The 22351-nt window shown below is 46.9% G+C and overlaps 1 protein-coding gene across 1 annotated transcript in view; it reads right to left on the bottom strand.

The window, feature by feature from the left end:
• MDH1B (malate dehydrogenase 1B) overlaps positions 1–22351 on the bottom strand; it is a 222476-nt gene that overhangs the window by 41814 nt on the left and 158311 nt on the right. Inside the window, exons 7-8 of the mRNA XM_030209739.1 lie at positions 4057–4211; positions 3034–3170 (exon numbers count right to left, since the gene is read on the bottom strand). Of these exons, the coding sequence (XP_030065599.1) occupies positions 3034–3170; positions 4057–4211 (292 nt within the window). The remainder of the gene's footprint in view (positions 1–3033; positions 3171–4056; positions 4212–22351) is intronic.

The raw sequence follows: 22351 nt of genomic DNA, 5'->3' as shown, positions 1-22351 counted from the left end.
CAAAAGTCTACTGTTATTACAGTTCGATATGTCAAGTGCTTTTGACATGGTTGATCACACCATACTGCTGAACCTTCTTGACAGCCTAGGAATCTGCAGACATGTTCATAACTGGATCAAGGGCTTTCTCTCTTCCAGAACTTACCAAGTAATTGCCAACTCACATTTATCGCAGTCGTGGAAAGCAACTTGTGGAGTCCCTCAAGGCTCTCCGCTATCGCCAACTCTCTTCAATATTATGATGATTCCACTGGCCAAGTCCTTAAGTAACTTAGGACTTAACCTGCATATTTATGCTGATGATGTTACTATTTATATTCCCTTCAAAAATGACTTGTTTGAGATCTCTAAAGAAGTTAACCGCTGTTTAAATACGATGTACTTTTGGGCATCTTCTTTCAAACTCAAGCTGAATGCTGACAAAACACACTGCTTACTATTATCATCTCAGCACAACAAGTACAGACCTCCCACATTAATTACCCCCACCTTACACCTTCCCAACTAGATAGCCTTAAAATTTTAGGAGTCACCCTTGACCGCTCACTTTCACTTGAACAACACGTTAACGCCACCACAAAGAAGATGTTCTTCTCGCTGTGGAAACTAAAAAGAATAAAACCATTTTTCCCTCGAGAGGTCTTTCGCAACCTCATACAGTCCGTCGTACTATGCCATCTGGATTACTGTAACGGAGTGTATGCTGGATGTAAAAAGCAACTAATTAAGAAACTGCAGACGGCCCAAAATACAGCGGCCAGATTGGTTTGTGGAAAGTCCAAGTTTGAGAGTGCCATGCTCCTCCGAAAGAAAATACATTGGCTTCCTGTCAAAGATCGTATCACCTTTAAACTCTGCTCTCTAGTTCACCAAATCCTATATGGTGAAGTACCTGGCTATATGATAGATCTCATCATCCTACCGCTTCGGAATACGTTCAGACTCTCCCGTTCATATCTTACCCTTCATTATCCAAACTGCAATGGCATCAAGTACAAGTCCACGTATGCTACCTCCTTCTCTTTCATTAGCACTCAGCTTTGGAATTCTTTGCCGAGGACCATAAAAACCATCACAGATCATCTAACTTTCAGGAAATCTCTGAAGACCATGTTATTCAGAAGTGCTTATCTCACGGCCTCTTCCTGTGTCTCCACTGCTGGAAGCGCATCGATCTAGAGACATTTGAACACATCCCCCTTCCCTCTTCCCTCAAAGTTTCCCTTCACCTTCCGTCCATTCCTACTCTTCCCCATTATCTCTTGTAGGTTTTCTGCTGTATTAGCTTCATTTTACTGCATCGGCATCTGCCTCTGTGGTGCATTGTAAGCCTCATTGAGCCTGACACTGTTGGGAAACTGTGGGGTACAAATGAGATAATAAATAAATAAAAAGATATACTCTCTGGCAGAGACCTATGTGTTTCAGGTGGCGGAGAAGGGTCAGATGGAATGCCATAGGACTCCTCAGCTGAGAGGTCTGAGTCTGACTCTGCAAAGTACTGTTCATGGGAAGTATGTGAAAGAGAGTGTCAACTAGAGCTTCGGCTCTGCATCAAGGTGCATCGAGGCAGATGAGTCTCTGAAGTTGGAGAAAGTTCCTCTGCCAATTCCAACACATGCATCGGTCAGGTCATGCAGCACCAGATAGTTGACACCAAGCCAGCATACAGGACCTCTCCCGTGACTGTCCCTCCGATGTATCAATGGGCTGGGCTGAGGCTGGAGCAAGCACCCTGCAAGCCTGTAAAGACTGTGAATGCAGTAGCCATGAAAGCTCCTCCTTAAGCATAGCCCAGATGTCTTCATGAAAACTAGGCGTCGATATCAGATGAGAAAGCGACACAGCCTGAGCTGTGCAGGCATAGGAGATATTGATGACCTCAAAGGCTCTCGATGAGAAATAAGCTGGAGGGAAGGAGAGTGGTCATTGTGACATAGACGCTTCCCATGCAAGGACGTCGATGCAGGGGAAGTGAGGGCAGAGTGTCAAGAGGGAAAACGATGGTGGTGCTTCTTAGGCTTTTTACGCTGCAGGTCCCTCGATGCACGCAGCACCGTTGACAAGGACGTAGAGTCCTTACAGGTATGTGGTACCGAGTCTAATGCCAGACCTTCTTGATGCTGCTTCAGTGCACCTGATGTCGAAAAGGTTCCGCGTAAAGTATTGAATCCCCTGTCATGCTTGATGCAGATCCCGATGTCGATGCAGAACTGAAAAGTTTTTCACACTGGACTCTATGGGATTTAAGGATCCTCGCTTGCATGTGCAAGCAGAGACTACACTGTATGTCCTGGTGCTCTAGACCTAAGCAGTGAACAGACCAGTTGTGGGGGTCTGTGTCTGAAACAGTCCTATTGCATCAAGTACATTTCTTAAAGCCACTTGGCACTCTTGTTGACATGGAGGGAAAAATGTTTGACTCTAGGTCAAAAGGCTATGGCCCGGGGAGCTCGAGTAGTCGCATACCTGAAAATGGTTGATGCTTCCCGGACAAAAAAAAAAGGGCTCAGAGGCCCAAAAGCAGAAAAAAGAAAAAAAGATAATTGAAAAAAATTTATATTTTGAACAACTTACTACTGAAAAAAAGAAGAATATGAAGAAAAAAATGTCCTGAAAACGGGAAGGCACCAAACCAAAAGTTTGTCGCGCTGAGAAGAGATTTAAAAAGCCACCTCTCTGCTCCACAGAAAACAAAAGACTGCTGGCCCTGCACTTGAGCTTTAGGCAGGAAGGCACCCACGCATTCGTGGTGGGGGCACTGCCTCAAATATTTACAGTAACAGTACACTTGGCAGTGTCCACACCGGGCTCATTGGACGATGTCACCCACATATGAGAATATTATGCCTGCTTGGCCTCAGAGAACCCTGATTATACTTCAGTCAGACATTAAGCACCATCAAGGAAAGAAAAGCACAGAAAGGTAACTCTTTGTTATGACTTGAAGTAGTATTGGCCTAAGGGCGTTAAATTGAACTCTAAAAATGCAGATGTACAAGCACAAGAGCCTTATTGTCAGTTTGAGATTACCATGAGAAGTTCTTTGCCTGCCTCCTGCAGATATTTTTGAATATTCATGGTGTCCACCTCTGAAAACACCTCCCACTTCTCTCCCTGAAATGTCACAGGCATGGAGAAGATAATCCCCTCAGGTATACCAAACTGACCTAAGAGGCACACAATATACAAATGAATTAGTTGTGGACTTATGACATAGATCAGAAATGATTAGCCACTTTAACAACATAAAACTTTCCATGCTGGGACAGACCACAGATCAGAACATAAGAGGTGCCATGCTGAGTCATATCTGTGTATATATATGTGTGTTTGCATTACTTGATACTTTAAAAATATATTAAAATGTATATGCATGATAGCATGATAAGAATTTGGTTCAAGTCTCCTAGAAACCACTATTGGGGTAATTTTATAACTGCCAGGATTGGTGAACAATAATTGCATACTTTTCACTCTGTAGATGTTACACAATTTTCAAAACAAAAGTTTTGTGCATACTTTAATTCTAAATATGATCCCATAAAAAGTACCCACTCAGCTCCATACCTGCTAAATTGTACGGATACTTTTCTGAGTTAATGTACATACTTTTGCAAATTTAAAACTACGCAAGAACCCCCAAGAACATGTCCCTCTACAGCAAGTAAAAGTATACTCAGAACGGCATTAGGCATGCACTTCTACCTGCATATAGGATGGATGGTTTTATAAAAGCCTTTTAGTGCTGAAATGGCTCTGAAAATTACCCTCTAAGAAAGGGGTGGACAATTCTGGTCCTACGGGGCCATATATCAGTCAGGTTTCCAGCATATCTTAATGAATATGCATAAAGTAGATCTGCATATAATTGAGGCACAAGGCATGAACTATATATTGCATTTGGGACTGAAGCTGTCCATCCCTGCTCAAACAAGAAGACTTTTCTGGTTATAAGCCAGATGGTAGTGGGGTTTGAGAACTAAGACCCAAAAAAGAATTGAATGAAGCACCATGAAGATTCATTAGATAAAGAGTAATATAATGGATCACTACCTTCACTGATCACTCCTAACGATATGAGTTCTCCAGGTGGGGAATCCTGAAACCAGTATTGTATCACAATAGCTATTGTATGTGCAGCTAAAATGTCAGAATGATGTAGTATCCGTGAAACACATTCAGAGTTAAAATCTTCCGCTAACCATTTTCTGCCAATAGAAATATGAAATAATGATTGCAGGCATATATGGTAGGTTCATTCTGATTTATATGACTACTTTTGACAATACCACTGCAATATCTGTGGTGACTAGGACAGGAGGCTGACTGAAACCGATGGTTTTGGTTCTGGCCGAAACCAAATTCGCAGCCAAAATCTGCGACTTGGTTTCGGCCATAATTGTAACTGAAGCTGGCCCTGCCCCCCCCCCCCCCACTCCCCCCGCCGCTACAGAAAACATGTTAGTCCTGGGACATCCAACACTCCATCCTCCTCCCATCCAATAGGCCTTACTTTGTAAAGGCCTGGTGGTCTAGTGGAGTCTTTGGGGCAGGAACATCCCGAACTGCACCTGCCCCCATCAGCTGCGCTGTAACAATGGCAGCCATGACTTACTGCAGCAGCCTCATGAGGTTGCCGTGGGAAGTCACGGCTGCCATTGTTATAGCACAGCTAATGGGGGCAGGAGCAACTTAGGATGCTCCTGACCTGAAGTCACCACTAAACCACCAGGGCCTTTACAAGGCAGGCAAGGGAAGGGCATACATGGAGGGGGGAGGATGGCGGAGTGGTGGGTGGAGCGTGGTGGGGGGGATATGTTTTCTGTTGGGGGGGCTGGCTTGCAGCTGGGGCAGCAGGGCAGAGGAGGCTACAGTTTGAGGTTTTGGGTTGGTTTTGGTGCCGAATCCAAAACTGAAACTGAAATTCAGACAGTCTCTATCTAGGACCCAAGCTGAAATACAAATTTTAAAAAACAAAACAAAAAAGATCAAAGGAGAAGAACCAACCACTCAATTTAATTGTTTAAAGCTGTTTTTGATATACACACGAATAGTTGCAAATATATAAAACAATTTACTTTATTAACATAGTATATGAGGGCAGATAAAGACCATCTAATCTAGGGCTCTTTAGCTTGGAAAAAAGACAGCTGAGGGGAGATATGGTAAAGGTCTATAAAATAATGAATGGAGTGGAATGGGTAGATGTGAATCACTAGTTTACTCTTTCCAAAAATACTAGGACTAGGGGGCATGCAATGAAACTACAAAGTAGTAAATTTAAAACAAATCAGAGAAAATATTTCTTTACTCAGCAGAATGTAGTAAAAGAATGAGCTTAGTGTAAAAGCAGTTAGCTTAGCGGGGTTAAAAAAAGGTTTGGATAGCTTCCTAAAAGAAAAGTCCATAAGCCATTATTAAGACGGACTTTGGAAAATCCACTGCTTATTTCTAGGATAAGCAGCGTAAAATGTACTGTTTTGGGATCTTGTTCAGTAATAGAAAGGAAGAGAGAGAGTATCAGGCTTATTTTCAAAAGAGAAGGACGCCCATCTTTTGACACAAATCACAAGATGGGCGTCCTTCTCACAGGGTCACCCAAATCGGTATAATGGAAAGCCGATTTTGGGCGTCCCTAACTGCTTTCCATAACGTTCCCGTGGACGTGTCGGAGGCGTAGCAAAGGCGGGACTTGGGTGTGCCTAACACATGGGCGTCCTTGACCCATAATGGAAAAAAAAGGGCGCCCCTGACAAACACTTGGACGACTTTACCTGGTCCTTTTTTTCTTATGACCAAGCCTTAAAAAGGTGCTCGAACTGACCAGATGACCACCGGAGGGAATCAGGAATGACCTACCCTTACTCCCCCAGTGGTCACTAACCCCCTCCCACCCTCAAAAACATTTTTTTTAAATATTTTTTGCCAGCCTCTACGCCAGCATCAAATATCATACCCAGCTCCATGACAGCAGTATGCAGGTCCCTGGAGCAGTTTTAGTGGGTGCAGTGCACGTCAGGTAGGCAGACTCAGGTTCATACCCCCCTACCTGTTACACTTGTGGTGGTAAATGTGAGCCCTTCAAAACCCACCAGAAACCCACTGTACCCACATCTAGGTGCCCCCCTTCACCCGTAAGGGCTATGGTAGTGGTGTACAGTTATGGGGAGTGGGATTTGGGAGGCTCAGCACACAAGAAAATGTTTTACTCAATGTGGAAACTTAAGCGTATAAAACCTTTCTTTCCTCGAGATGTTTTCCGCAACCTGGTACAATCAATGGTACTAAGTCATTTATATTACTGCAACGGCATCTATGCAGGCTGCAAAGAACAACTAATCAAGAAACTTCAGACCGCACAGAATACGGCAGCGAGACTGATCTTTGGAAAATCTAAATTCGAATCTGCCAGGCCCCTTCAAGAAAAATTAGACTGGCTTCCCACAGTGGCATAGCCAAGGGTGGGCCCAGGTCCATCCACTTTGGGTTCAGGCCCACCCAGTAGCAGCACACCTATGATGTGGCTGGCAGGGATCCCCAAGCCCCACCAGCCAAAAACTCCCAACAACTGTCCCTCCTGCATACCTTGTAAATAGTAGATCTTCACCTGCAGCGAGCAGCGACTGATACATACTGTTCAAACTGGCCCCACAGTCTTCCCTCTGATGTATTCCCGTCTATCTGGAAACACATCAGAGGGAAGGCTGTGGGGCCAACATGAGCAGTGTGTATTAGTTGCTGCTGGTGAAAATCTGCTATTTAAAAGGTGTGCGGGGGAGGGGGGTATGTTTGAGAGACCATAGGTATGCAGGCAAGAGAGAGAAGACCAAATCACTTGTGGGGCAGGGCGGAGTTCTTCTGCCCACCCATCTTGGGCCCAGGCCCACCCAAAATTGGGTGTCTGGCTACGCCCCTGGCTTCCCATCAAGGAACGTATTGCCTTTAAAATTTGCACATTGATTCATAGGATCATTTATGGTGAAGTTCCTGGATACATGTTAAATCTTATAGATCTACCACCCAGAAATAGTTCCAGTCTTTCCTGATCCTATTTAATTTTGCAATATCCAGATTGCAATGGCCTCAAGTACAAATCTACCTACGCATCAAGTTTCTCCTTCATAGGAACTCAGCTATGGAATGCATTGCCTAAACTCTTAAAATCAATTCAGAATCATCTAAACTTCAGGAAATTATTGAAGCCCACCCTGTTCAAGAAGGCGTACCATCCAGACTTTACTTAGTTTCTTTCTTTTCTGTTCAGCAAAATGTATGGACCCTAATGTTTTTCCATTATCTTTTATTATCTTTGTTGTTTTAGAAGATACATTTACGATTAATTTTTTACTATGACATTGTTTATTGATATTATACTGAACTGTAGCCTACCCATGTTATTGTGTAAGCCACATTGAGCCTGCAACTAGTGGGAAAATGTGGGGTATAAATGTGTTAAATAAATAAGGTAAGGGAGCTATGTACCTGGGAGCTTTTTCTGAAGTCCACTGCAGTACCCCCAGGGTTCCCGGTTGGTGTCCTGGCATGTCAGCGGGACCAGTGCACTATGAATGCTGGCTCCTCCCATGACCAAAGGACTTGCATTTGGTCATTTCTGAGATGGGCGTCCTTAGTTTCCATTATCGCTGAAAATCAGAAACGACCAAGTCTAAGGACGACCATCTCTAGGGACAACCTAAATGTTAAGATTTGGGCGTCCCCAACCGTATTATCAAAACGAAAGAGGGACGCCCATCTATAATACGGGTTTCCCCGCCACTTCGCCGGGACGTCCTGTGAGGACGTCCCCAGGAAAACTTGAGTGTCCCTTTCGATTATGCCCCTCTATATATATCAGTCACAATTGGTACCTTCTCTCATAAATATGCAAAGTACTATTTATATACTATATACACCTCTGTGGAGTACAAAAAAGTATGAAAGGGAAAAGCCTCAGCACCCACACCTCCACCCAAAAGAAACACTTACTGAGTAAAAAGGACTTATCGAAAAAAAAACCCATTTCACACAAACATTGTTAAAACTTCACAAAGTATTTAATTTCAACGGATCTACCCAAAAATGTGACAAATATAAGAAAAAAGCAAACACTTAGCTTTTTAACATTAATGAAGATTCAAAAGTGTATCTATAAGTCAATCAACCGACTGTGGCCAGAGTTTCACTAAAATAAGCTGTCTCATGGCATGAACATCCAGTCTACAAAAATAAAAAAGTAAAGCTATGTCAATATAACAATATATAAATCATATAAGTGAAAACTCAAAAGATCCAGAAATCAACAGTTAAAAGCAATATACTTAAAGAACACAAAGGTACTTGAACCTGCAAATAGGTGGGAAAATGTGGGGTACAAATGTAACAAATAAATAAAAATAAATAAATAAATAACGCACAAACAGTCTTCATTGTCATAAGGATCCTTCAAACATGGCCACAGAATTATTTCCTTAAAGACCTAACTCAGGACATCACTCAGGATGTCACTTCCAATCTTACGAGGGAAGGAAAAAGCTTTCTCAAAAAGAATTACAAAAATCCACATTATAGCATAAGAAATCCCAAACTTTCAAAAAAAGTTGTTCCAATCCATCTTCAGATTCAACTCATGCGGTTCTTCACTTTTTAAGGTAAAGATCCAGTATTGCTCCCTTTGTAGTAACAGCTTTAAACGATCGTAGGGTCCCTCAGGTATATGGTCAATAATACAAACCTGCAATGATGAAAAAGTATTTTTTTAAACTTTTTATATTTTTTTGGATTGGTTGTTCATGCCTTGAGATAGCTTCTTATAGCGAAACTCTGGCCACAAATTATTTGCTTTTTTCTTATGTTTGTCATGTTTTTGGGTGGATCCATTGAAATTAAGTATTCTGTGGAGTTTTAACTATGTTTTGCATGAAAGGGTTTTTTGTGCTGATGAAGAGATCTGACCCTGTTTAGGTCCTTTTTACCCAGTAAGTGTTTCTGTTGGGTGGAGGCGTGGGTGTTGAAGATTTTTCCCTTTCATACTTTTTTGTACTCCACAGAGATATATAGAGAGGGGCATTTTCGTTCGTGGACGCCCATCTCTAAGGGCGCCCATCCCTGAGGACAGTGCCACAAAGCGGCGGGGCCAATCGTATTTTCGAAACGAGATGGCCGGCCATCTTTCATTTCGATAATACGGTTGGGGCCGCCCAAATGTCAGAGATGGCCGGGTTTGAAATGGCTGGCCTCGGTTTTTGCCCATAATGGAAACCGATCTCATCCAAGGCATTTGGTCAAGGGAGGGGCCAGCATTTGTAGTGCACTGGTCCCCCTGACATGCCAGGACACCAACCGGGCACCCTAGGGGGCACTTCTAAAAATAAAAAAAAAATAGCTCCCAGGTGCATAGCTCCCTTTCCTTGGGTGCAGAGCCCCCCAAATCCCACTCCCCACAACTCTACACCATTACCATAGCCCTTATGGGTGAAGGGGGGCACCTACATGTGGGTACAGTGGGGTTTTTTGGGGGGGTTGGAGGGCTCCCATTTACCACCACAAGTGTAACAGGTGGGGGGGGATGGGCCTGGATCCGCCTGCCTGAAGTCCACTGCACCCACTAAAACTGCTGCAGAGACCTGTAAACTGCTGCGATGGACCTGAGTATGACATTTGAGGCTGGCAAAGAGGCTGGCAAAAAAAGTTTTTAAAGTTGTTTTTTTGAGGGTGAGAGGAGGTTGGTGACCACTGGGGGAGTCAGGGGAGGTGATCCCCGATTCCCTCCGGTGGACATCTGGTCAGTTCGGGCACTTCTTTGGGACTTGGACCTGAAAAAAGAGGGACCAAATAAAGTGGACCAAATTCTCACCAGGGATGCCCTTCTTTATTCCATTATCGGCCGAGGGCGCCCATCTCTTAAGCACGCCCTGGCACGCCCCTATCCCGCCTTCACTACCCTTCCGACACGCCCCCGGGAACTTTGGCCAGCTCTGCGATGGAAAGCAGTTGGAGCCGGCCAAAATCGGCTTTCGATTATACCGATTTGGCCGGCTTCAGGAGATGGCCGGCCATCTCCCGATTTGTGTCGGAAGATGGCCAGCGATCTCCTTTTGATAGTATATAAATAGTACTTTGCATATTTATGAGAGAATGTACCAATTGTGACTGATATATATACTCTCCCTCTCTATTACTGAACAAGAGTTACTGTTTTTTGAGAAATTATGGCATCCTTTTCATGGCAGAGCGGAATGAGTTTTATAGCTGAATTTATATCAGATGCTCTACAGATACCTTCTGTATTGGATATGGGAGATGCAGAAGTGATACAATCTGTTTCACGGGAAGATTATCAGGCTCATTTTCGAAAGAGAAGGACATCCATCTTACATAAATTGGAAGATGGACGTCCATCTCCCAGAGACGTCCAAATTAGTATAATCATAACCCGATTTAGGACGTCTCCAACTGCACTCCGTCGCACGGACGGCCAAAGTTTAAAAGGCGTGTCGGAGGCGTAGCAAAGACGGGACTTGGGCGTGCCTAACACTTGGATGTCCTTGACCCATAATCGAAAAAAAACAAGGACGTCCCTGATGAACACTTGGACGTTTTCACCCGGACATGTTTTTTTTTACGAATAAGGCACAAAAAGGTGCCTGAAATGACCAGATGACCACCGGAGGGAATTGGGGATGACCTCCCGTTACTTCCCCAGTGGTCACTAACCCCTTCCCACCCTCAAAAAACATCTTTAAAAATATTTTGTGCCAGCCTCAGAGTATGAACTCAGGTCCATGACAGAGCATGAAGGTCCCAGGAGCAGTTTTAGTGGGTACTGCAATGCACTTCAGACAGGCGGATCCAGGCTCATACCCCCCTCCTACCTGTTACATTTGTGGAGGAAACAGCGAGCTCTCCAAAACCCACCACAAACCCACTGTACCCATATATAGATGCCCCCTTCACCCATAAGGGCTATATTAGTGGTGTATAGCTGTGGGTAAGGGGGCTATGCTCCTGGGAGCATTTTATGAATTCCACTGCAGTGCCCCCTAGGGTGCCCGATTGGTGTCCTGTCATGTCATGTCAAGGGGACCAGTGCACTAGAAATGCTGGATCCTCCCACATCCAAATGGCTTGCATTTGGACGTTTTTGACATGGAAGTCTTTGGTTTCAAAAATCGCCGAAAGTCAAAGATGTCCAATCCAAGCACATCCAAATCTAGGGACATCCTTGGATTTGGATGACTTTGACGGTATTTTCTAAATGAAAGATGGACATCCATCTTGTTTTGAAAATACGGTTTCCCCAACCCGTATTTGGACGTTTTACAAAGACGTCCAAATCCAAACATAGACGTTTCTTTCGAAAATATCCCTCCACATAACCAAATCGAAAAGATTGGTTCAAGCGACTTTATATAGAGCCACTATGCTAGAACATTGTAAAAAAGAAATGATACCGAGAGGTCTAAGGGTAGTTAAACCTCTCAAACCTTTTTTGGATGATAAAGAATTCTTAAATAAGTGGGCATCAATTTTGAATAAATGCTCGCTGGACCTCATGGTACAAATTATTGAAAAAACACGAAGTGTTGCAGAAGATATAGAAAAGACCTTAGATTTAAAATTATCTGATTTGAAGAAATCCTTTATAAAAAGTGTCTGAATTTGACAAAAGCGAATGCTACATACCTGTAGAAGGTATTCTCCGAGGACAGCAGGCTGATTGTTCTCACTGATGGGTGACGTCCACGGCAGCCCCTCCAATCGGATTCTTCACTAGCAAAAGCCTTTGCTAGCCCTCGCGCGCCGATGCGCACCGCGCATGCGCGGCCGTCTTCCCGCCCAAACCGGCTCGTGCCGGCCAGTCTCATATGTAGCAAGACAAGAGAAGGGAAGACACAACTCCAAAAGGGGAGGCGGGCGGGTTTGTGAGAACAATCAGCCTGCTGTCCTCGGAGAATACCTTCTACAGGTATGTAGCATTCGCTTTCTCCGAGGACAAGCAGGCTGCTTGTTCTCACTGATGGGGTATCCCTAGCCCCCAGGCTCACTCAAAACAACAACCATGGTCAATTGGGCCTCGCAACGGCGAGGACATAACTGAGATTGACCTAAAAAATTTACCAACTAACTGAGAGTGCAGCCTGGAACAGAACAAACATGGGCCTAGGGGGGTGGAGTTGGACTCTAAACCCCGAACAGATTCTGAAGCACTGACTGCCCGAACCGACTGTCGCGTCGGGTATCCTGCTGCAGGCAGTAATGAGATGTAAATGTGTGGACAGATGACCACGTCGCAGCTTTGCAAATCTCTTCAATAGTGGCTGACTTCAAGTGGGCTACTGACGCTGCCATGGCTCTAACATTATGAGCCGTGACATGACCCTAAAGAGCCAGCCCAGCCTGGGCGTAAGTGAAGGAAATGCAATCTGCTAGCCAATTGGATATGGTGCGTTTCCCCACAGCCACTCCCCTCCTGTTGGGATCAAAAGAAACAAACAATTGGGCGGACTGTCTGTTGGGTTGTGTCCGCTCCAGATAGAAGGCCAATGCTCTCTTGCAGTCCAATGTGTGTAGCTGACGTTGAGCAGGGCAGGAATGAGGACGGGGAAAGAATGTTGGCAAGACAATTGACTGGTTCAGATGGAACTCCGACACAACCTTTGGCAAGAACTTAGGGTGAGTGCGGAGGACTACTCTGTTATGATGAAATTTGGTGTAAGGGGCCTGGGCTACCAGGGCCTGAAGCTCACTGACTCTGCGAGCTGAAGTAACTGCCACCAAGAAAATGACCTTCCAGGTCAAGTACTTCAGATGGCAGGAATTCAGTGACTCAAAAGAAGGTTTCATCAGCTGGGTGAGAACGACATTGAGATCCCATGACACTGTAGGAGGCTTGACAGGGGGCTTTGACAAAAGCAAACCTCTCATGAAGCGAACAACTAAAGGCTGTCCTGAGATCGGCTTACCTTCCACACGGTAATGGTATGCACTGATTGCACTAAGGTGAACCCTTACAGAGTTGGTCTTGAGACCAGACTCAGACAAGTGCAGAAGGTATTCAAGCAGGGTCTATGTAGGACAAGAGCGAGGATCTAGGGCCTTGCTGTCACACCAGACGGCAAACCTCCTCCATAGAAAGAAGTAACTCCTCTTAGTGGAATCTTTCCTGGAAGCAAGCAAGATGCGGGAGACACCCTCTGACAGACCAAAAGAGGCAAAGTCTACGCTCTCAACATCCAGGCCGTAAGAGCCAGAGACTGAAGGTTGGGATGCAGAAGCGCCCCTTCGTCCTGTGTGATGAGGGTCGGAAAACAACTCCAGAAGAAGAGGGAACCAGATCTGACGCGGCCAAAAAGGAGCAATCAGAATCATGGTGCCTCGGTCTTGCTTGAGTTTCAACAAAGTCTTCCCCACCAGAGGTATGGGAGGATAAGCATACAGCAGACCCTCCCCCCAGTCCAGGAGGAAGGCATCCGATGCCAGTCTGCCGTGGGCCTAAAGCCTGGAACAGAACTGAGGGACTTTGTGGTTGGCTCGAGATGCGAAGAGATCTACCAAGGGGGTGCCCCACACCTGGAAGATCTGTCGCACTACATGGGAATTGAGCGACCACTCGTGAGGTTGCATAATCCTGCTCAACCTGTCGGCCAGACTGTTGTTTACGCCTGCCAGATATGTGGCTTAGAGCACCATGCCGTGACGGCGAGCCCACAGCCACATGCTGACGGCTTCCTGACACAGGGGGCGAGATCCGGTGCCCCCCTGCTTGTTGATGTAATACATGGCAACCTGGTTGTCTGTCTGAATTTGGATAATTTGGTGGGACAGCCGATCTCTGAAAGCCTTCAGAGCGTTCCAGACCGCTCGTAACTCCAGGAGATTGATCTGTAGATCGCGTTCCTGGAGGGACCAGCTTCCTTGGGTGTGAAGCCCATCGACATGAGCTCCCCACCCCAGGAGAGACGCATCCGTAGTCAGCACTTTTTGTGGCTGAGGAATTTGGAAAGGACGTCCCAGAGTCAAATTGGACCAAATCGTCCACCAATACAGGAAGTTGAGAAAACTCGTGGACAGGTGGATCACGTCTTCTAGATCCCCAGCAGCCTGAAACCACTGGGAAGCTAGGGTCCATTGAGCAGATCGCATGTGAAGGCGGGCCATGGGAGTCACATGAACTGTGGAGGTCATGTGGCCTTGCAATCTCAACATCTGCCGAGCTGTGATCTGCTGGGACGCTCGCACCCGCGAGACGAGGGACAACAAGTTGTTGGCTCTCGTCTCTGGGAGATAGGCACGAGCCGTCCGAGAATCCAGCAGAGCTCCTATGAATTCGAGTCTCTGTACTGGGAGAAGATGGGACTGGATAATTTATCACAAACCCCAGTAGCTCCAGGAGGCGAATAGTCATCTGCATGGACTGTAGAGCTCCTGCCTCGGATGTGTTCTTCACCAACCAATCGTCGAGATAGGGGAACACGTGTACTCCCAGCCTGCGAAGCGCCGCTGCTACTACAGCCAAGCACTTCGTGAACACTCTGGGCGCAGAGGCGAGCCCAAAGGGTAGCACACAGTACTGGAAGTGACGTGTGCCCAGCTGAAATCGCAGATACTGTCTGTGAGCTGGCAGTATCGGGATGTGCGTGTAGGCGTCCTTCAAGTCCAGAGAGCATAGCCAATCGTTTTCCTGAATCATGGGGAGAAGGGTGCCCAGGGAAAGCATCCTGAACTTTTCCTTGACCAGATATTTGTTCAGGACCCTTAGGTCTAGGATGGGACGCATCCCCCTTGTTTTCTTTTCCACAAGGAAGTACCTGGAATAGAATCCCAGCCCTTCTTGCCCGGATGGCATGGGCTCGACCGCATTGGCGCAGAGAAGGGCGGAGAGTTCCTCTGCAAGTACCTGCTTGTGCTGGAAGCTGTAAGATTGAGCTCCCGGTGGGCAATTTGGAGGTTTGGAGGCCAAATTGAGGGTGTATCCTTGCCGGACTATTTGAAGAACCCAACGGTCGGAGGTTATAAGAGGCCACCTTTGGTGAAAAACTTTCAACCTCCCCTTCGACCGGCAGATCGCCCGGCACTGACACGTTGATGTTGGCTATGCTCTGCTGGAGCCAGTCAAAAGCTCGTCCCCTGCTTTTGCTGGGGAGCCGTGGGGCCTTGCTGAGGCGCACGCTGCTGACGAGAGCGAGCGCGCTGGGGCTTAGCCTGGGCCGCAGGCTGTCGAGGAGGAGGATTGTACCTACGCTTACCAGAAGAGTAGGGAACAGTCTTCCTTCCCCCATAAAAACGTCTACCTGAGGAGGTAGATGCTGAAGGCTGCCAGCAGGAGAACTTGTCGAAAGTGGTATCCCGCTGGTGGAGCTGCTCTACCACCTGTTCGACTTTCTCTCCAAAAATATTGTCCGCTCGGCAAGGGGAGTCCGCAATCCACTGCTGGATCCTATTCTCCAGGTCGGAGGCACACAGCCATGAGAGTCTGCGCATCACCACACCTTGAGGAGCAGCCCTGGACGCAACGTCAAAGGTATCATATACCCCTCTGGCCAGGAATTTTCTGCACGCCTTCAGCTGCCTGACCACCTCCTGAATTGGCTTGGCTTGCTCAGGAGGGAGCTTGTCCACCAAGTACGCCAACTGCCGCACATTGTTCCGCATATGTATGCTCGTGTAGAGCTGGTAAGACTGGATTTTGGCCACGAGCATAGAAGAATGGTAGGCCTTCCTCCCAAAGGAGTCTAAGTCCTTGCCCGGGGGCGCCGAAGCATGCTCCCTAGAACTCTTAGCCTTCTTTAGAGCCAGATCCACCACACCAGAGTCGTGAGGCAACTGAGTGCGCATCAGATCTGGGTCACCATGGATCCGGTACTGGGACTCGATCTTCTTGGAAATGTGGGGATTACTTAGAGGCTTGGTCCAGTTCGCCAGCAATATCTTTTTTAGGACATGATGCATGGGTACTGTGGATGCTTCCTTAGGTGGAGAAGGATAGTCCAAGAGCTCAAACATTTCAGCCTTGGGCTCAACCTCCACAACCACCAGGAAGGGGATGGCCGTAGACATCTCCCGGACAAAGGCCGCAAAAGACAGACTCTCGGGAGGAGAAAGCTGCCTTTCAGGGGAGAGAGTGGGATCAGAAGGAAGGCCATCAGACTCCTCGTCAGAGAAATATCTGATGTCCTCCTTCTCCTCCCACGAGGCCTCACCATCGGTATCAGACACAAGTTCTTGAACCTGTGTCTGAAGCCGTGCCCGGCTCAACTCCGTGGAAACACGGCCACGGTGGGAGCGTCGAGAGGTAGACTCCCTCGCCCGCACCGGCGAAGCTCCCTCCGCCGACGTAGTCGGGGAGCCTTCCTGGGAGGCTACCGCAGTCGGTACCGCAAGCGGCACCGATGTCGGAGACCTCACCCCGGGCAAGGGGCCAGCCGGCACCTCACTCGACGGTACCGGTGGCGCAAGCACCCCCGGTACCGGAGGGGAAGGGTGCAACAGCTCTCCCAGGATCTCTGGGAGAACAGCCCGGAGACTCTCGTGCAGAGCGGCTGTGGAGAAAGACATGGAAGCCGATGCAGGCGTCGAGGTCAGAGTCTGTTCCGGGCATGGAGGCTGTTCCAGGCTGTCCAAGGGGGAGTGCATCAACACCTCCTGAACAGAGGGTGAGCGGTCCTCCCGGTGCCGATGCCTACTGGGTGCCGACTCCCTCGGCGACCCAGAGCTCTCGGTACCGATGCGGGAAGGAGACCTGTGTCGATGCTTCTTTGACTTTTTCAAACGAAGCATGTCACCAGAACTTCCCGGTACCAACGAGGAGGACGTACAATCCAGCCGTCGCTTCCTCGGGGCCGAGGCCGAAGAAGGTTGGTCTCGGGGGGGCTGTACCCAGGGCCGTGCCGATGCGGTAAGCGAGGTAAGCATGGCAGGAGGGCGCCATCCTCTGGGGGGCGCCCCGCCGCACCATGCTTACCTCGCTCTCTTCTCCCCAGATCCTTTTTTTTGTTTTTGTTTAAATTTACCTCTCCGGCGCGCGGCAGCGTAAGTGAGAAGGAGGCGGCGCTCCCCCGGCCGCCCCGACGTGTCTTTCCTTCGCTCGGTTCCGCCTTCTTCTGACGTCATTTCTGACGTCAGAAGAAGGCGGGACACAGCGAAGTCAAGACACGTCGGGGCGGGGGAGCGCCGCCTCCTTCTCACTAACGCTGCCACGCGCCGGAGAGGTAAATTTAAACAAAAAAAAAAGGATCTGGGGAGAAGAGCGCGGGTAGTGTAGCGCTCGTTTTCGGGGGGGGGGGCGCCGGAGAGGCCAACTGCAGGGGGGCGCCGGAGACCCTAGGCACGGCCCTGGCTGTACCGCAGGAGCCCTCAGTGTAGGGGGAGACCCACCCGAAGGCTCACCGCCACCAGCAGGGGAATTGGCAGCCCTCACCTGCACTCCAGTCGAAGCACCACCGTCCGACGACATCAGCACTAGTGGAGGTCCCGGTACCACCGACACCGACGCAGCCTTTCGATGTCTCGGTACCGACGATGCAGAGGGTCGATGCCTCGATGCAGTCGATGCAGTCGATGCTGAGGTCGAAGGTCTTGATGCTGTCGACGTTGATGCACTCGATGCCCCCGGTGCTGTTGTCGACGAAGAGCCCGAGAACAACACGTTCCACTGAGCCAATCTCGCTATCTGAGTCCTCTTCTGTAAAAGGGCGCAAAGACTACAGGCCTGCAGGGCGGTGCCCAGCCCCCAGACACTGAAGACACGACGCGTGCCTATCAGTGAGCGAGATTACCCGGGCGCACTGGGTGCACTTCTTGAAGCCGCTGGGAGACTTCGATGACATGGGCGGAAAAATCACGCCGGCGAAATCAAAACTCGTAATGGCGATATAGGCACCAGAATTAGGGAGAGAAAAACCCGTACCGAGGCCTCAAAAAAGGCCTACCCCGAAAGCGAAAAGAAACTTACGCGGGGCAAAAGCTGGAAGCACGGGAAAGGGGTGAAGACCGTAAAGGTCCGTCTTTTTTTTTTTTTTTTAGAGAAAATCGCGAAGACGCGCGAGGGTCAACTTTTAGGGGCGCAAAACGGCGCAAAACACGACCGTCCCGAGCGCGGACAAAAGAAGACTGACGAACACGAGCCAGTTCGGGCGGGAAGACGGCCGCGCATGCGCGGTGCGCATCGGCGCGTGAGGACTAGCAAAGGCCTTTGCTAGTAAAGTTTTCCGATTGGAGGGGCTGCCCGTGGACGTCACCCATCAGTGAGAACAAGCAGCCTGCTTGTCCTCGGAGAAAGAGATTTGACCCTGTTTAAGTCCTTTTTACCCAGTGTTTCTGTTGGGTGGAGGGGTGGGTGCTGAGGCTTTTTCCCATTCATACTTCTTTGTATTCTACAGAGGTATATATAGTATATAAATAGTACTTTGCATATTTATGAAAGAAGGTACCAATTGTCCAAGCTGAAAAGCCCTAACCTCCTTAGTCTTTCTTCATAGGGAAGTCGTCCCATCCCCGCTATCATTTTTGTCGCCCTTCGCTGCACTTTTTCCAGTTCTACTATATCTTTGAGATGCGGCGACCAGAATTGAACATAATACACAAGGTGCGGTCGCACCATGGAGCGATACAACGGCATTATAACATCCTCACATCTGTTCTCCATACCTTTCCTAATAATACCCAACATTCTATTCGCTTTCCTTTTTTTTTTTTTTTTTTTTCAATTTCAACTTACATTTCCAAGAACAATCTTGTATAAGAAGTGTTATAACTTCACAAGTATCAAAGAAATATTTATACACTATAATCAACAAAATTAAATAATAACACTTAAGTCCTCATTATATAGATTCCAAGATTGAAGTGGAGAAAACAGGAAAAAAGAAAGAACTAAGCAATCTTAGCATATAGCAATTCTAGTGCAAAACAATTTTCATTTAACTCCCATAGTGTTTTTTGAAGCCACGAAAGCGGACAATTGACTCGGATCCATAAACACATATTTAAGGGAGTTATAATTCACAATACATTTACATGGAAATTTTAAGTAAAAGGTTCCTCCCAATTGTAAAACAGCAGGTTTTAACAAGAGGAATTGTTTCCTCTTTCTTTGAGTATCCCTTGCAACGTCAGGGAACAATAATACTTTATGTCCCAAAATAACTTCTCTTTATGCCGAAAGAAAAGTCTAAAAATCCACTGCTTATCCGGTAACAGAGCTACGGCTGCAACCAATGTTGCTGTCGTTATCTGCTCTGTCATTGATGTTTCAAGAAAGTCTGTTAAATTCAGAGATGGTTGTTGTGTCTGCATAACTTTCTCTTTTTGTGGAATATAATACGACTGAGTAAATGGTGGATAATTAGATTCCGGTATTTCCAGTATCTCTTTCATATATCGTTTTAGCATATCTAGTGGACTAATCATGTTCATAATTGGAAAGTTTACAAATCTGAGATTGTGTCTACGCATATAATTATCATATATCTCCCCCTTATTCCTAAGGTTCGATATATCTTTAAGAATTGTAGCCTGAATATTTTCAACCTTAGACACTTCTTTTTCTATTTTTTCACAGTGTTTTTCAAGAGTCTTTATATCTAAGGAGTTTTTTTCCACTTTCTTATCAATGTCAACTGATTTCTGTACCATAAAGTTTGTTTGCTTAAGAAAAGCTTGGGACATCTGAGCCATTAAGTCCCACAATGAGTTCAAGGTAACCTCTGCTGGTTTTACTAACATTCCAGGAGGTAATGCAAACAGTGTTTCCAGAGTCTGACCTGATTCCGTGGCGTCTCCAGTCTCAGAAGAGCTCAAGTTGTTACTTTCTGAGGGTAAAATCCGACCCTCCGACTCCCTCGCCGGTTGTTCTGAAAGAGCTTCACTCAGGGAGGTTTCCCCTTCACACTCCGGTACGGGGCCTCCCGATTCCTGGGAGGGGGAGCTTGTCCACTGAGGCTGCGAGGGTGGAGTTCTTTCATTGGGGCTCAGAGTGACTTCAAGACCTGGAGACGCCGTAATGCCCTCCTTAGCCACAGCACCTCCTAAGGTATCGCTCCCAACTTGTATGTTTTGACCCACAGGCCGCGCGAATCTGTCCATCGGACCTGTAGAAGGAGAGGTAGGCATCAGGGAAGCACGGACCGATGTTTTCCCTCTCCGTTTCGGCATAATTATTCCAGGAAATCAAACGCGGTCTGCAACGTTGCTATATGCGTTCCGCCATCTTGGAATCTCTCTATTCGCTTTCCTAGCCGCAGCAGCACACTGAGCAGAAGGTTTCAGTGTATTATCGATGACGACACCCAGATCCCTTTCTTGGTCCGAAACTCCTAACGTGGAACCTTGCATGACATAGCTATAATTCCGGTTCTTTTTTCCCACATGCATCATCTTGCACTTGTTCACATTAAACGTCATCTGTCATTTAGCCGCCAGTCTCCCAGTCTCGTAAGGTTCTTCTGTAATTTTTCACAATCCTCTCGCGAGTTAACGACTTTGAATAACTTTGTGTCATCAGCAAATTTAATTACCTCACTGGTTACTCCCATCTCTAAATCATTTATAAATATATTAAAAAGCAGTGGACCTAGCACAGACCCCTGAGGAACCCCACTAACTACCCTTCTCCATTGTGAATACTGCCTATTTAACCCCACTCTCTGTTTCCTATCCTTCAACCAGTTTTTAATCCACAATAGGATATTTCCTTCTATCCCATGACCCTCCAGTTTCCTCTGTAGCCTTTCATGTCGTACCTTATCAAATGCCTTTTGAAAATCCAGATACACAATATCAACCGGCTCCCCTTTGTCCACATGTTTGTTTACTCCTTCAAAGAATTGAAGTAAATTGGTCAGACAAGATTTCCCCACACTAAAGCTGTGCTGACTTGATCTCAGTAATCCATGTCCTCGGATGTGCTCTGTAATTTTGTTTTTAATAATAGCTTCTACCATTTTCCCCGGCACCGACGTCAGACTCACCGGTCTATAATTTCCCGGATCTCCCCTGGAACCTTTTTAAAAATCGGCGTTACATTGGCCATCCTACAATCTTCCGGTACCACGCTCGATTTTAAGGATAAATTGCATATCACTGACAGAAGCTCCGCAAGCTCATTTTTCAGTTCTATCAGTACTCTAGGATGTATACCATCCGGTCCAGGAGATTTGCTACTCTTCAGTTTGCTGAACTGCCCCATTACATCCTCCAGGTTTACTGTGAATTCAGTAAGTTTCTCTGACTCGTCCGCTTCAAATACCATTTCCGACACCGGTATCCCATCCAAATCTTCCTCGGTGAAGACCGAAGCAAAGAATTCATTCAATCTCTCCGCTAAGTCTTTGTCATCCTTGATCGCCCCTTTTACCCCTCGGTCGTCCAGCGGCCCAACCAATTCTCTTGCCGGCTTCCTGCTTTTAATATACTGAAAAAAAATTTTACTATGTTTTTTTGCCTCTAATTTTTTTTGTTACATTTGTACCCCACGCTTTCCCTCTCATGGCAGGCTCAGTGTGGCTTACATGGGGCAATGGAGGGTTAAGTGACTTGCCCAGAGTCACAAGGAGCTGCCTGTGCCGGGAATCAAACTCAGTTCCTCAGTTCCCCAGGACCAAAGTCCACCACCCTAACCACTAGGCCACTCCTCCACTCTATCTTTTTTTCGTAATCCCTCTTGGCCTTCTTTATCTGCGCCTTGCATTTGCTTTGACACTCCTTATGTTGCTTCTTGTTGTTTTCAGACAGTTCCTTCTTCCATTTTCTGAAGGCGTTTCTTTTAGCCCTAATAGCTTCCTAATTGAGGATCTGACAAATAAAAGGGATGACAGTAGGAGAGATAGTGCCGAGTAGATGGGTGGGAAGAGGATCAGAGGAACAGGTAGTCAGTTTGGAGGAGGAAAGAAACTGTGCAGCTTCCTCCTCAGTAATTTCAGACAAGGAAGAAAAGGTGGCAGGGGTTGAAGGAGGGTTGATGGGATAAACTTGGAGAAGAAGAGGAGGAGGTGGCATCATTGAGAACTCAAGGTTAATCTTGTGAACACTGTCATGGAAGTACTCAGCCAGAGTCTGGGGAGAAAATGAAGAGGGGTTGGAGGTGAAGGCACTGAGGAGAGAGTTCAGTGTTGCAAAGAGACATCGATGGTTTGAACCGAGAGTTTGTCAAATGGATGTAGTAGGCATCCAGCGAGATCTGCAAAGCTGAAATTGCTTCCTATATAGTCTCAAGCATTAAGAACCTCGGTCTAGAGAGAGGGGTAATCTCCAACTTGGACTCCAACATATGAACTTGAGTACCTTCAGTTCAAGGAGCAAAAACTTGCTTCAAGGCTTCCTTCTCCAACTGCTGTCTTGTTCTCACCATCGG

Source organism: Microcaecilia unicolor, chromosome 7 (genome assembly GCF_901765095.1).
Source record: "Microcaecilia unicolor chromosome 7, aMicUni1.1, whole genome shotgun sequence".
NCBI classification, from domain to species: Eukaryota; Metazoa; Chordata; class Amphibia; order Gymnophiona; family Siphonopidae; genus Microcaecilia; species Microcaecilia unicolor.
This window is presented reverse-complemented; position numbering and strand designations above follow the sequence as displayed.